General features: G+C 44.3%; 1 protein-coding gene across 2 annotated transcripts in view; it reads right to left on the reverse strand.

The window, feature by feature from the left end:
- Positions 1-1,159: 1,159 nt before the first annotated feature.
- FBN1 (fibrillin 1) overlaps positions 1,160-16,189 on the reverse strand; it is a 227,712-nt gene continuing 212,682 nt past the window's right edge. The window contains exons 59-66 of one of the 2 annotated variants that reach the window (XM_032417484.1): positions 15,555-15,680; positions 15,228-15,350; positions 12,258-12,374; positions 11,878-12,006; positions 11,062-11,181; positions 6,324-6,555; positions 3,676-3,850; positions 1,160-2,460 (exon numbers count right to left, since the gene is read on the reverse strand). In XM_032417484.1, coding sequence (XP_032273375.1) covers positions 2,071-2,460; positions 3,676-3,850; positions 6,324-6,555; positions 11,062-11,181; positions 11,878-12,006; positions 12,258-12,374; positions 15,228-15,350; positions 15,555-15,680 — 1,412 coding nt within the window. In that variant the 3' untranslated portion in view covers positions 1,160-2,070. The remainder of the gene's footprint in view (positions 2,461-3,675; positions 3,851-6,323; positions 6,556-11,061; positions 11,182-11,877; positions 12,007-12,257; positions 12,375-15,227; positions 15,351-15,554; positions 15,681-16,189) is intronic. The other variant, XR_004301028.1, reaches the window with a different exon arrangement.

Genomic DNA, 16,189 nt, shown 5'->3' on the forward strand with positions numbered 1-16,189 from the left:
ACAGGCGCAGAGTTAGAAGGAAATTTTGAGTCATATTTTAACTTCCTAACCGAGGTACAAATTGCTTCCAAAATAGTCATTTGATTCATTTCTATTTAGCACCTATTACAAGCAAGATTTTGTGGATGGCAAAATAAGAGATACAAAAAAATACTTCAAGATGTTCATGGCCTGTTAGGTAGAAGAAAGCATCCTTGTCCACTGGTTGCCATTATGCCTAGACTGGAACCCTCTAAAGAGTGACAGAGAGCTCACCACATCACAAGGAAATCCATCCCTCAGTGGGTAGCTTGACAGTTAGGAAGGTGTGTGGGTTAAACTGAACTTCATGGCAACTAACCTTAGTTTTGGCTTCTGGAATAAGATGGACCAGACCTGCTCCATCGTCTAAAGTGTAGCTTTTTGAAGCTGTTAAGGACTTCCCTTTGTCCTATATGGTTTCTTTCCCCTTCATGCAGCAATTTTATTTCACCTTTATTTTCACCACCCTTCACTTTACTGTCCTTGGGGATTCTAAGAATTTTTTCTAAGAATTTTCTAAGAATTTCTAAGAATTTTCTAAGAATTTTATATCAATTCAGTGAGCTTAACTGTTAAATATTCAATATTGCACTTAAAATAAAAGCATATTCAAATTATGACAGTCAAAAAACAAGAGCTAGGTAGCATTCAATGGGATTCAATTTGGGATTATCCTTTTGTAATTAGACTAGCACTGACTAACAACAGATGTTTAGGGGGAAAAAGGATGGAGCACCTAAGGCTTGCCAACACTGTATATTTGAAGGGAGAGGGCATGATAAATCTTTTATAATGAAACCCATGTGCTCTAAGACAATGACCGAACTTGATATTTTAAAATACTTAAATCTAGTGGTCTAAAAGTCACAGGATTAATTAGGTCATGTTTTAGAAATGAGGCTACACTCTAAATTTCTTATTGGCGAGAAATAACTCTGCTGTCTTTAATGAACAGAACAAGGGACCAACTCAAATATGTTAATTTTTTGCTAGCGGTTATACGTACGCTTGGCACCCTTCGAAGCTGTAACTACCACACCCAGGATAATTTAAATTCAGGAAACTTTATTTAGCCTCCAGAATGCGCCCCCCCCCCCCCGCCAAATCCCACATCCATGCAAGAACACAAAGCCAAGGGTACACTAAAAAAAGAGAGACTGTTTTATTGTGACGTTTATGACATGGACCCCTTGTTGACAGGAATGACTGAGGGTAATCTTGGCATATTGCACAGGTGTGATGAAGGATGCGCTGATGATCCTCTGGCCGCTGAGGCTGGTTCTTGGTCCTCCCAGACCTCCATGCACGTGTGGGCCAGTCACAGAAATGTCCTTACCACTTGGTGTATACATTTAACAAGTCTTTGGTCTTAATAAGCACCATTACAAACCCTCACGTTAAGGGCATTATTATTCTAGTTTATAAATGTTTCAATGATAAAAAATAGCACGATTACAGTATACACACACTTAATTTACATGTAATGTATTATAACTCATAACTGAGATAAGCTACTGAACTAACTTGGGTTGATTGAAATTAATGAAGTATTTGAACTGAATACTTGCAATTTGGTTTCTAAGTTGTGTAAATATTACAGTGCATTTATAAATCTAGTTTGAGAATTTACTAGCACCAAATAGATATTATAATTGGCCAACCTAGTACTTGTATTTGGAGAAGCAAAGTTTAAAAATTGGGAAAAAACAGAACAGTCCATCGAGTGAAAGCACATTCCCGTACATCTGCTAGAAGGATGGCGTGTCAGCATGAATGGCTGACCCCCAATGAAAATACGCATCCCAGTTTTCAAGAATCAACACATGTGACAAGGTAGCTCAGCTACACAATGAGAAGCCTGAGAAAGTGGTTGTTTTGAACTAGGGGAGTCACCTGTACCTTGCTTTTTGTAATACAAGAATAGTGCTTATTTATAGAAATTTACTTGGTGAAAGATTGTACCTACGATATGAAGATTCTGACTGGGGGGAAAATTCCGTTCTACCTATCTATCTTTGTTTTTTAATTATTTGGTCTCTGGATGGTGAATTAATGAAGCAAAATCTGAATTTTCATCTTCAGATTATCACCCAGTTCACCACTGAGGTAGTCTTTGTCATATTTATCTTCTAGCTGATTAAGTTCTTTCTTTTTATAAAGTGGAGTACTACTGATTTGTAATGAATAGGTTCCAGCCACTGGCTTCTTCTTGGTGAAGTGGAGGTAGCTGATCCCTTCCTTTTGGTTGATTTTAAAGAAGCCATTTTCATTTCCAGATTCGATCAAGTATTTGTTGTGATTCGTCAGAGTCGTCAGGGCCGGGAGGAGCTCTAGGATTCGGACCTTGTTACTGATGTGGGAAATATTGAAAGCGAACACGGCTGTCTTCTCAGTGTCCCAACTTGCAAGACTCACATTGGTGTCTCTCTCAGGCTGGTCCTGGAAAGACACATGGCAATGTGTTAAGTCAAATGTAAATATGCCATTTAGTTCTCATCTTAAAGAAAAAGTGACTCGAATCTCACACTAAGACCACCTTCAGCTCATGTACATACACTGTGTTGAAAATGCCTATTTTCACAAAACATGGTTTAAATCGCAAATCTGTTCAAGTGGAATATGTTTATAATATTAAAAAAAATATATTAAACTGATGTCAAGATGGAAGTCAAGTAGCTGGGTGTCTTCTAATGCGGCGGGTCTCCAAGTGTGCTCCCCGGACCAGCAGCATCGGCATCACCTGGGAAGCTGTCAGAAACAAATTCTCGGCGCCACCTGAGACCTACTGAATCAGAAACCCTGGGGTGTCTCCCAGGAATCCATCTTAAGTCTTCCGGATGAATCAGATGCTTGCTCAAGTTCACAAACCACTGTTTTCATAGGCTATTTTCTTCCCCTGGACTTATCTCATTTCCCAAACCACAGCGGATGGGTTGCAGCACCGACGCTAGGAAAGAACCAGTCTACTTCAACTTTGTTCACTGACGAAAAACCATCCCCTCTGAAGGACACGCCTATGAACCTACTTCCCGACTCTGGTGATCTGCTAATATTCGATGCTTTTCACCTGGCTGCTTGCTGGCCTCTCTGGGACCACATGTGCGGGATTCTCTGGGCCTGGAGCCAGGGGTCTGGGTGAATCTCTGTGCATTTCTGAGTTGACTGAAAGGCTGCAGCAGCCGTAGGCAAAGAAAACCAGGCTGCTTGAGCTCCATGTTGTTTTTGTCTAGAATCCAAGTTCCCTCACACTCCACACGGCTCTTTTCAGTAGAGGAGCCTCTAGCTTTCAGAACTTGGCGTCCCCGTGGAGAGAGCGCTATGTCACTTCACTATTCTGCCTCTGCCCACTTGCTGTCCTGGACCTCAGACCTTTCCTTTCAGCAGACTTTGGGTGGGTGTTTGACTTTCTCTTTGGCGAGACAGAGGAAATGAGCAAGTATGTGAAAACCTTCGAATGGCCACTCCCTAAAAGCAGCAAGAAACTCCAGAGAGTCCCACAGACTCTTGTAAAATGCAGCCTAGAGCTCAGGGAATGTCTGGATTTTCTCCCCAGGGAGCTTTTTCACACTTTGGAACATCCTTGGAGGAAACCACAGGCATCTGGAAGGCCCTTCTGCAATAGGAGACATCAGGAGAAACCACCTTCTGACCCACCTCGGTGTTGGAGGCATCGGTTTCGTTTGCACTTCTCCGTTTCCTGCCCCGTTTGGGGTAGCCGTTGATCTTACACTCATAGCAAGCTTCCGGGGAGAGAGAATTGTCATCCATTTCACTGCTGGCAGGTGGCTCCGGGCCTCCTCGGCCCATGCCCATTCCAGAAACACAGTGCCTGTGGACAAAGAGGGGCACAGCCCCTTTTCATTAGAACTGGGAGATAAGGGAGGAGGTACAAGAGTTCCGGTGAAGCATGGACCTCACCTAGTGACATCTAGCCATTGATTATTCGTCCATCAGGTGACTAGCTGGTTCTGAGAGCCACACTGAAGCCCTCTGGGTTTAGGCTCTGAGGCCCAGTTCCCGGGGTTGGTTGATTTCTTTCTACTATCTCTCTGGGCCCTGTGTCGCATATTGATTCGCCGCTTCCTTTCTGAACCCGACTGTGGCAGGTGTTTTGCTGTACTTACACTGGGGAGGGGACATGGAGTGGAAACGGGGGGAAGGTTGGGGGGGGGGAGACCATGTGACTTGGGAGGTTAAAGGAAAATGTCTTCCTTTTATGAACCAGAAAGTGAGAAAGGTATGAGCCGCCACCATTGAGCTCCTTGCCCTCTTCCTGCCTCACCGACACCATCCCCTGCCACCTCCCCTTCTGCCACCACAGTCACCAGCCTTCACCACTCCAGCTTCTGAGTGATTTCTCCTCTTATGTGACCACTCGCTTTGGCCGAAGCTACTGAAACTGTAAAGAAAGTTCTAGGTAGAACTGAAGTTGACTCAGAAACAAACTGTGAAGATGTGTAATGTATAAGATGCAAGCTTCGGAGCTTGCCCAACTGTGGGAAATTGTTTCAAGTCATTCAAAACCACTAGGGCCATTGGCTCTGACTCATGTGAGGCTGGATAAACAAACCCATGCCCAAGAGAGAACTAGTTCAGCTGTTTTTCTTTGCCTTTCAGTTATCAAAGCCAAGTTACAGAGGGAGGCTTGCATGTTTCACAAGTACCTTGTTTTGTTATTCTGCTTACTATTTCATAGGCCTCTTGGAATGTATTTACCAGGTTCCTCTTTCGAAAAGTGTTGAAATATCTGAATGATCCTAAGAGTCTTTATTTTGGGGCAGGGTCTACTCTAGTGATTCACAGAGAAGCCCAAGCTGTTATAAATGGGTAGATTATTCTACTAATGGGTCATAACGAACACCAATTATTGATCTCTTTTTCTGTATTAGTTGGCCTATTTTTTATAACCCATTTTTCTTTATGCTCTTAAGATTCAAAATATAATGCCAATAAGCAGAATCTTTTTTGTGTGTTTTGCAGCCATTTAGGGGCTCCTACTATTTTCTGCAATCCCTCCAGAACCCAGTACATTTCCTTTCCTCTTCCTCTATCTTGCAGCATGAAACATGCAGAAACAATACAATGGATGAAATGATGAACGCTCATCATGTGTGTGTGTATGTGCATTCACATGATGATTAAGTTACTGGAAGGAAAACCCCAAATGTGTAGGTTTTGGTTCTTTTCTCAGAACTCCGTTCCAGTATTTTCATATCCCTGGAACACCACTTACAAGAAGTGTGACTACAAAGTCCCAGTGGCCAGAGGCCAGTTTGGAGTGTCACAATTTTTGCTGGGAACATGGTTCTGGCATTCAGCTTAAAAATAATGAGTCTACTGAGAGCCAGACACAAACATCTGGGAATTTGTGTCCTATTGCTGGCGTTCCGTGTGCTTCCCATGAAACATTCTTTTACCTTCAAGTCTACACAGACCTAAAATGAATGATGTTTGTGTCTTCAGAAATCAAAGGTTGCTAAATTAATTTGACATATTTGATACATACATGTATGTGTGTGTTATGGAATGTGTGATTTGTGGGGTGTGTCTGTGTATGTGTGGTTGCATATGTGTGTATGTCTATTTCAATGCTGTGTGTTCCTAATTAAAAAGGTAAATATGGAAATTCTTAACAGGACAGGCAAAGGTAGATGGACATCCAAGTCTAGATTAAGTCAGCAGCGAAAAAGACCCACATTTGAAAACTTACCACTAAACTTTCAAATTACTGAGTAAGATAGAAATACGTCTTGCCTTCCCCAACACTCACACCTACAATGTGGTGAAGTATTCTCCCTGGAGCATACAATAATTATTTTAAGTCCTGTTTCATGCTCTTTTGATAATTCTTAATGTAAACTTAAGTCTGAGGTGTAAAGTATACTTTAAAACCAGGTATCTTTGTGATTTATGCTAACATATAATGTTCTCTAATGAGAAGGCATTTTAAGTCAAGACTGAACCCTGCTTGCCCCAGGAGAAGGGTGGATCAGCAATGTGCAGTGTGAGTCCTGTCCCGGCCTGGGTCGGCCCCTGCATTTCTGGAGAAATGAATCCATTTTCAGCAAGAAGATCAAGAGAATGAGACAGAGAAAACCTGTATCAAGGTATTTACAATTAGTTTCATAGTCTATGAATTTGCAGAAATCTTGATGCCTCCTTTCAAGTGAAATAGCCTAAAACCTTTGCCGAGCTAACCAGAATGAACTCTAGGACTGTGAAAGGATGGCTCTCCTCAACCCGGTGGGTCAGTGGGAGTTGCATCCCTTCATGAGGTCAGGAGCAGGGCCAGCAGTGCTTACCCTTGACCTATCCGGAAGTAACCAGGCGGACAGCCACACAGGTAGCCGCCCTCCGTGTTGGAGCAGCCGTAGCTGCAGGGGGCCTGCGCAGAGCCGCACTCGTTGATGTCTTGGCACCCTCCGCTGAACTGTTCGTACTGGAAGCCGGCGGGGCACATGCACTTGTAGCTGCCCAGGGTGTTGTGACAGGACGCTCCTCCACAGATGTGTGCGCTGAGGCATTCGTTTTCGTCTGCAGGTAAAACCAGAGCACACCGCATGTGGGACACTGGCCGGGCACGTCCACTGGGCACTGCCGGCCAGCAGGCCCTCTGCTGGCCCTGGGGAGGGTAGGGCAGGCCGAGGTGGCTGGGGTGGGGAGAGGGACGGGAGAGGGAGCAGGAGGGAGAGCGAGAGCGAGCATGCTGTGGAAATGGATGTGGCCTCTTGCCACGTGGTGAGCAAACGTGGTCGATGAGGTCAAACGCACCAGGTGGAGTGCATTAGAGGATGGCATTCGGGGGACTGACAGATTCCAGGTCTCATCTGAAGCCAACACTAGTATGTTCCATGCCGCACGAGCCTCCTGTGAAGCACGTGGGGCTGGTTCCTAGCTAAGCTTCAAGGTTCAGGGCAGGAGGGAAGGAGTCTTGCAGTTCTCTGTGAGTGGGACAACAGTCTCCAAAGCAGGGAGCAACCGTACTCCCGGAGGCTGCTTTCCCAGTCCTCCTCTTTCAAGATGTGCAGGGCTGGCAAGGGCTGCCATCCTGCAGGAAGTGTCCGCCCCACTTGCACTTCCTTTTCAAAAATCTGCAAAAGCCCCCAGGTGCTTGTCCTGGGGATGAATAGTGCCTTCTGGTATGTCTGCTCCCATCTCTGGATGGGCCCCCCCTTATCCAAACCAGCCTCCTGCCCAGAGTGTCTGGGCCGTGTCTAAAGCAAAGTATGGCTGGAAGAGATTCAGTGCAGACTTCACAAGCAATAATTGGAAAAAACCCACAATAGAGACAGATGCTGCAGGACTGGCTACCCACAGGGACCTGCCAAGTCTGACAGTAAAAAGCAGGAAAAAGAAATCTAACTTTAAAAAATCAACTTGAGGGAGAAAACCTTGAGTATCTCACTATTTCTAATTTATACCTTTTTGAAATCTCGAGTTTATTTTTGTAGGCCTGCCTCTCTAGGGCAGGCTGGAAGCTTGCTGGTAAAACTTTCCTTAATCGCTATAGCCCACTTTCAGGCATATGTTCATTTGAATGCACACAGATTGGCCTTGGCCTCACTGAGCAAACGCTTCCAATGCAAGGGAGGAGGGGAAATGTAACTGACGTTTATTAGATGCCCGTTGCGTGACAGAGTGCGAGGTGCTTCACGTTCCTTTACTTGACCTTCCCAACAATCACAGGCGGTAGGTGTTCTAATCCCTGTTTTACAGATGATGAAAGCAAGGCTCCGAGAGCCCCTCCGAGATCTCCCAGCAGCAGGGCAGAGATGCATGCCCAGGGCTGTCTGATGGCAGAAGCCGCGTGCTTGCCTTCATGCTAGTGTCTCTCGAGACTCAGCGCCATTTAAACTGGTATTTCCTTTGTCTTTGAGTTGGTTTCACCTTTTTAGATTATTTATATTTTTTTAAGTAGGCTCCACGCCCAGCATGGAGCCCAATGCGGGGCTTGAACTCACGACCCTGACATCAAGACCTGAGTTAAGATCAAGAGTTAGACGCTTAACCGACTGAGCCATCCAGGCGCCCCGAAAAGATCTGTTCTAAAATTAGAAAAACAGGTGGGTAAAAATGGTGGGAGCAGGGTGCTTGCATATGTATAATATCCTCCCTCCCTCCTCTCTCCCTTTCCTCTTTCTTTCCTGTGTGGAAGGAATAGATACACAGTAAGAAAGCCATTTGCTGAGCTGCCTGCTACAGCTCAGTGCCTAGCTACAGGTTTGTTTGAGGATTCTTTATATCCAGGGACTCTTAAGTATCCACCCAAGGTCATTTAGGATTCCAGGTTCCTACAAGGGAAATAATTAAATGTGCCATTGTCTTTGTTCTTTCCCCCTTACTTTAAATCAGAGATGAAGTGTGCAATAGATACCAATGGAGACCATGGGCACCAAAGAGTGAATGAGGAACCGAGGGCAATTACTTTGGTGGAAAAACTATCCCTGGACTGGATGTTTTCTCCTTGTCCTTCCATGTCTATCTATCTCCAGACTTTACACCTGCTTTCAGCTCCCGGAGGCTGACCTGCATGGAGCATCAACAGGCTCCTCTCCTTCGTCCTGTGCTTTTGGGTTGGGCTTAGCCATTGGTTTCCTGATAGGACTCTGATAGATAAAATCTCTAAGGCCCATGTCTGTATATGAAGGACAGGACCCATCAACACAAAACTTAGATTTATTCTGTATTGTTCCAAAGGATAGAAACAGGTTAGAAGTAGAGGGAGGAACAGTTCATTTTCTATGAAAAAAAATATTTCCAAGAATTAAAGTTTTCTATACATAAATTGGGCTATCTTACAAGAAAGTGAATGCCCTTCAAGATGGTATTCAAGTCAAACTTGGACAACCCAGGAGGTTGGGGAAGGATTTATATTTTAGGAATGAGGTCAGACTAGATAATCTCTAAGGCTCTTTCTAGCTTTGAGCATCTATCTATGTTACTATATATATCCATCCCAGTCAAGAACTCTCTCCTCCCCTTTCACATTCTTTTCTATTTTACTTCACTTTCTTTTTTTTAACTCCCTGAGAATCTAACAAAGTTTAAATTAAACTTGCTTATCTATGTTAGAGAGCTAGGGTCAAGCAGAACAGGGATTAAGATAAGAAATTGGCAAATATTCAATGTTTACTGCTTGAAAAGGGTCTCTGCACTCACCCTGCTCATCGGTATACAAACACGGTCTGTTTCCCATGCTTTGCACTCTCCTGACCTTTTTCATCCTGTGCCCTCTGGAGCAAATGGCTCCAATGGCAATTTTTATGTACTCCAAAATCTTTGTTTTACTCTCAGTCAATACTCAAAATTGGGGAGGGTTTTGTCATTTTTATAAAAAGAGAGAGATTTTAATTTTATTGAAACAGCCTTAGATTCTCCAAAAAACCCTCCTTAAACTTAGACTGAAACCTATCCACTCTGTCCTCTAAAATCAAAGGTGGCAGCATTAGGCTTGCATAGTGTATGTTAGTTATGCTGTGAAGGGAGAATGGCTAGGAGAATTCCAAAATGTAGGATGGGCTTACTTTTATAAATTTTCTCTAGGTCAACATGGCTCAACTCCAACTGCAGCTGCAGGCTTGATATATTCCACAAAACAATGAGATCCAGTGGCCCCTGACCCCAAACCCATCCATCTTCTAAGAGTGAAATTCTGGCTGCCCAGGAGTAAGGATCCAGAGAGGGCCGGTCCAAAGGATCTGCTCTTCTCTGCATGGCTCCGGGGAAAGCCATTCTGGCCCAAGGCAGTGCTCATTCTGGATAGCTATAATTCTTAAGAATTATGAGCCCAGTTTGGGCTAGTATCTTTTGGGCATTGAAACCCCCCAAACCTCTTCCAACTTCTTAATTTATTCTAGAACTCCCAGCCAGGAGATGATCTTCACGGGGCCAAAGTAGAATCTCCAGGTAACGAAGACATGACCTGACCATCTCCACTATCCCGGGACTGAAGGTAGGAAGAGAGGAGGGCTGGTCAGCAAGTGGTGTAGTCTAAACTCTTCCAGCACTGGTGTCCTTTGAGCCAAGCCTATTCACGCCTCCAAAACGGTGTCTTGAAAAGAATCAAGCCAAATGAGAGAGATGCAGTTTGGATAAATGAAAACACACCAAACGTATCTTCATTTGGAGTAAAGTGGAGCAGCACCCGGGAGACAGTAAGCCTTGCGTCTTTGCTAAGGAGGCCTCTGTACCCAAGAGTGTGGCAGCTAGAACAGGTCACCTGCGTACCACGTTTACCGCGGTGCTGCACAGATACTTGGCGAATGAAAAAAAAAAAAAAAAAATGAGTGGACTCAACACTTGAAAGGCAGCCCTAAATCAGGAAGCTAAGAGCCTGAGGTTCTAGCTCCAGGCGTTTCACAAAGGAACTGGGTTAAGGACAGATTATTTTTCCTCCTTGGGCTTTCAGGTCTTTCTGGTAAAACCAAAAGCTTGGGCTAGATGGATCTGGGGGTCCCTCTAAACTCAGTGTTTGAATTCTCTAATGTGCATTTAGAGTTACTTTCCCATGACATTATGGAATCGAAAATGACATAATTTCAGTTTAATGAGTCTGTGGATCTCCCTTAATTTTCAAAAGAATTTAGCAACCTGAAAAAACTTGCCACGCCTGCTGCCTACACTCTGCCCTAAGAGATGTGTAGAGCTGAATGGAACCCCTTCTGTGCCTGCAGGCCAAAAGTCCCTTTTCAGTGAGCGGTAGGATTTTGTTGGCCCTCCTGCGAACAGAACCCCAGCGTGGGCCAATGACGACCCGCAGCCCAAGAGCGGGGTGGGGAGGGGGGGATGCGGACAGTGAAGGAATTCTAGGGGCGTTTCATTTCCGATGTTCTCAAAGTATCCTTCATCGTTATATTTTTTTCTCAGTTTGCTGTTTTGCAAAGGCTGTAACTCCCCTCTGGTTTCAACCAGGTTAGGGCGATCTTAAAGGACTCTTGGTTGATCTAATGACAAGTTTAAAGTTTTCAGAAAGAAAGCACTATTGGGACTGGGGGAGACAGGAGAGGTGTGCCGTCATCGTGCGCAGGGAAGACTACTTGCCCACACACTGGTTCCACTGGTAGTGCTGCAGGTAGCCCTGGGGGCAGCTGCACCGGTAGCCCCCGATGATGTTCTGGCAGCCGTGCTGGCAACGGTGGTTCCCTTCACACTCGTCCACGTCTGAAAAGGAAGGGAGAGGCAATTTCAGTAAGGCATCTGACCCCCCCCCCCCAAAAAAATTATTCTACCACCGAAACGTCAAAAATACATGCTCCGGAGAAAAACATTCGACATTCCTGCTAATGCCTACAAATGGAAATGATGAAGAAATCAAGGTAAGGCCCCACAGCATTCTATGGGATAGCTGTCTGTGGGAAGTATTTGTATTTGCTCATCTGTGCCAGGATCAGAAACTCAAAGATGTCAATACAGAAAGGAAATCCTGAAAAAATAGTTTAGAATTTTAATTACATAGTATCAGAAGAGTTATTCTTCATATATTTAATCCACTTAGGGGAATCCTTTTAGGACTCTGGATCCAGTGACTAGAATATGAATGAATCAAATTCAGGAACCGAGCTATTTTTCTTGACTAGTTCATGCCCTAGTAGGTTACGCTACTTACTGAGCAGAAAAAACCCTGAGATGTGGGGGGAAGGCACATGTTATAGACCTGGTCAAGCATGAGACCAAAGACGGATCTCTATGATATGATACCTGTGCCAGCCCGGCAAAATATTTCCCATCTTCAGTTGCTCAGTTCTCCCTGCGCTCAGTTCTGAGATCTCATAGAGGAGGAGAATGACGAGTATGAAAGTCACACAGACTGCCTCCCCCAGGGCCCAGCAGCTGCATCAAGCTGAGGACCCTACCCACCTTCACAGCTGGCGCCACTCTGATCAAGTGAGAACCCCCGCTGGCATTCACAGGTGAAGCTCCCAGGAGTATTCTGGCAAATACCCTTAGACCCACACAAGTTGATGTCAGAAGTGCATTCGTTGTTATCTAGAAGAAGCGGTGAGGGAAAAGAATTAAAATCCACTGAAGCTCTCTTTGTGCTGTGAGAGGGAGGATTCACTCAGAAAAGGCCAAATAAGGCCAATAACTTTTCACGTACAGGTGCGCGTGCGCACACACGTACTCACATATTCTTTTTTGACGTTTTTATCCTCTTACTCCAACAGCAGAGGAACTAGAAAACAACTCGTTAAAGGGATAGCTACATTTCTGGTAGGGTACTCTCCTGTCCCACTTACCGATGCAGGCGGTATGGTGCTGCGTAAATCCAGGAGGACATTTACACGTGAAGCTGCCAATGGTGTTCACACACAGGAACTGGCAGTTGTGTTGTTTGGTGGCACACTCGTCAAGATCTGTGAAAAATGTAAGATGAGGATCGGGGTCGAACTGACCTGTACGTCTCCAATAACCCTGGCCAGAAGAGCCACGCGGCATATGGCTAGGAGGAACCAGGGAGGTAAGGGTTTGGAAGATGAAATGTGCTCTCCATGGAGACCAAAAAATGTAGCTCCTTGGGGATCCAAGGAAATCCCAATTCCCTTTCACTAGAGGAATGCAGGAATGTCTCAACAAAGGCATTTCAAATAAATTGTGACATTTTAAATAAACTATAAAATGAAGTAAAAGATTAGGGATTCTCAAAATTTTCCAAAGCATTGAAAAGATCTCTTCAAGTTGAAATGCAAAAAGAAATGTTGAGGCTGGAAATTAATTTGTTTGCTTAGTTTTTTTTTTTTTTTTTTTCTCCCTTTTACGTTCACGGTTTTGAATCTGCTCAAATGAGGTATTCAACCAAACCAAATCCAACCAAAAGGATTTCTTTTCTTAGAGAGTCTCCTTTGGTTAAAACGAAACTGAGCAATCAAGAAGGAAACAAAGGGAAGAAAAAAAAACCTCACTCTGATAAGCTAAGAGCACATTTAAAAACTGCCTACAGTATTTACCCCACATTGTTTTCCATAACTCAATAAAATCCTCCACTTTGACTAGGCTTCTTTCCTCATTGCCGGAACTGCCAGGCTCATTCTCAACTCCACTGCTATTTAAAGACCTCAAGAGATACAAAGTATGTTCCAGCTTTTAGTTGAATTTTAACAATAACAACAACAAATAATCACGGTGTATCCAATCTACCTTCCTTCTGTCCTCCTTCCTTCTTCCTTCCCTCTTTCCCTTGCTTCCTCGCAGCCTTGTCTGGTCACTGCACACAGACCTGTGCTCGAAGCTGCAGAGGAGTGCCAGTTGCTGGCTAGGGTAACACCTGGCGTGGACCTCGACCAAAAGAACTCCCCCAAGCCCCCATATTTCTCCCAGTGCTGACTTCTCTTAAAATGCAGCCAATCCTGCGCTCTTTCCACCACTGCGGGGCCTGCTGTTCCTGCTTTACTGGTTTCTGCATGATTGGCGGCTCTGCGTCTCCTGCCAGTGGGGTGGCCTCCCCTCTCTCTGACCCAAGGGGCCCTGCTAGAGCACCGTCCCATGGTTGCTGAAGCTTACCTGCACACAGGTGAGGGAGACCGCTCAGCAGTTTCTTACACTGTTTTCTAACAGCAACAGTTGCTGTTCTCACCTCCAAGAACATCTTATCTCCCTTTCTCTCTTATCTGGATGCTACCCGGCTCTCATGGGGGAAGTGCTGGTCCCACATCTCTCCTGGGCTATCCTTTGAGCCTCTTTCCTGTCAGTTTCAATAGTACATGTATCTGCACCACTGGGTTTGATCTTTAGTCCTACATGCCAAGTATGTGGAAGAATCTAGACCTCATCAGAACAACAGGAGAAAGGGACTCATGTTGTGAGGGGATCTGTAAGAATCCCATTGCTGCTCTGCCCACTCCTAAAACCATAAAGAGAGCATCACTGGTGCATTTGACACATTGTAAAAAAACACTGTTACCACTATACATTTACTTTCCTTTTTCATCTCTTAATTGCTAGACATTTTTGAGGATTTTTCTGCCCCCACAGGCTGGAAAAATGCTGTAAATTTGTTTTGCTTGGTGCAGATAATATACACAATGAGAGATTTTCTAATTTGGTTCTCTATTTACATGAATAAGTTTACGGCTCTGAGTTATAGCCTCACACTGCCCAGAGCTCACTGTGATCCACAGATGGAGAATAAGTTCTATGTTTGAGGAGAACAAAGCTGTAAACAACTCTTTTATTAAGCTAGAATTTTTAAGTAGGTCTCTCAACTTCCTCTCCCCAAATTATAGGATTATATAGGATTTGTGCTGCATAGGAAAACCTCAGGCATTGTTTATTCTGTCATCCTATGTTACAAGTCTCTTAACTCTCTCCTTCCAGCAGACACAAGAATGGGGTTGAGCGTCCTACTTCCCTCTACTCTCCACTTCCACTCTACCTCACCATTCAACTTCCCTTACTTTCCTTTTACGCTGTCAAGGCTTCATTGTAGAAACGCTCTAACTCTTGTTCTGCCATCTGGTCTCCACATCCTTCTCCAAATCCCTCCTTTTAAAAATTACCCTTAAGTTTGATTTACTTGTGCTATTCACTCAATATGTGAAGTTCTTACTGTTGAGGAAGATATTTCTAGGAGTAAATTTACACCAACAGAATTTTGCAAAGGATAACTTCTGGTTGAAGAGGGATTTCTGCATAGAGTTCTGCTGTTTCTTAATTCTTTGTGATATTTATGGCTCACCCAGATAAGGTATGGAGGGCAGGAATGGCCCTCTTTAGCAGAACAAAAACCTAGACAAAGTGTTTACTTAATTAGGCACAGTGTTTTCCAGGCACCAATTAATCTGAGGCAGGACAATGCCGGAGACCTGGGCTCTATAGTTGTTGAATAGCTTGACTACATCAATAGAATAAATAGAAAGCAGAAAGGAAGTAGTCAATTAGGAATCTGCCCCACCTGAGCCTTAGACATCTGGCTCCACAGTCTCTGAGACCCTCAGGGGCAGCCCCCATGGATGCCCAAGGGGCAGGCATTGAGAATGGCTCCTGCTGCCACTGCACACCCCCCCACCCCACCCCCCGCCGCAATCTTCCTGGCCTCAGCCTCCAGCCATCCACCACAGGAAGTGGGTGGCAGGGAGATCCCAGGGAGGCACTAACCCCAGGGAAGCACTTCTTGCCTGTGGAGAGCTTGCCTATGGATTCCTCAAATGCACAGGGAATGCAACAATGTGCCCAGGAGGCAGGTGAGTGGGTGCAGGCAAATTCTACTTTACCTTTGCAGCTCCTCCCATCCTCCTGCAGAATGTAGCCTTTCGGGCAGGAACACTGGAAACTCCCTTCTGTGTTTTTGCAGATAAAATTGCAGGGTTTGGGGGCCTGGTTGCACTCATTCAGATCTATGATCAAAAAGATACTGTGTGACTGTCCATCTAAAATGATGCTCAGTACCCATAGGGTCTAACAAATAACTTCATTGTCTTAGGTTTTCCTATGAAATTATAGAAGCTTTTTAGATGTTCGGTTTGAGGATTTTTTATTTTTTCCCATAATGTACAATTTCCACTCGGAATAAACCTGGACACCAAAAACAGAGCACTTACCTACACAGGAAGTTCCAGTTATATCTGGAGTGTAGCCATTTTTACATAGGCAATGATAGGATCCTCTGTCGTTGACACACTCCCCGTTTCGACAAACGTCATGAATAACCTTGCATTCATCAATATCTGTTAATTTAACAAACAGATTAAGAAAGACACTATAAAATGGGCAACATCAATATGTAGGGGTGACCTTACTGTAAATACTAATAAATTGTGTTACTATCTCATGCACCTAAGAAATTAAGCCAAAGGGATGACAGCATCCATTTCATAGGTAATGGTAATTGTCCTGAAAGGCAAATGAATAACTGCACTGGACGACAGTATAATAACTCATCAGGCCAGGGGAACACTTTAAAGATAATCGGTTTTCTAAATGTATAGTTTTTCCCTCTGGGTCCATGGACACCAGTCTCATCCAGACATATGCAGCTCCTTGCTCTATCTCATGCCATCAAGCTTGCCTCCTACTGACATCTCATAAATGGCTCACAGCAGTAGGCTCTTTTGACAAGAAAAATCCCATTTTTTTCTAATAGTGCATGTCCAAAATAAGGAGGAATATTTCCTTCCATTCTTTTTGCTGTATTTAAAAATCCTGAAAAATCTCAAACTGTATAATATTGGGGAAA

This window comes from Phoca vitulina, unplaced genomic scaffold (genome assembly GCF_004348235.1).
Source record: "Phoca vitulina isolate PV1807 unplaced genomic scaffold, GSC_HSeal_1.0 scaffold20, whole genome shotgun sequence".
NCBI lineage: Eukaryota > Metazoa > Chordata > Mammalia > Carnivora > Phocidae > Phoca > Phoca vitulina.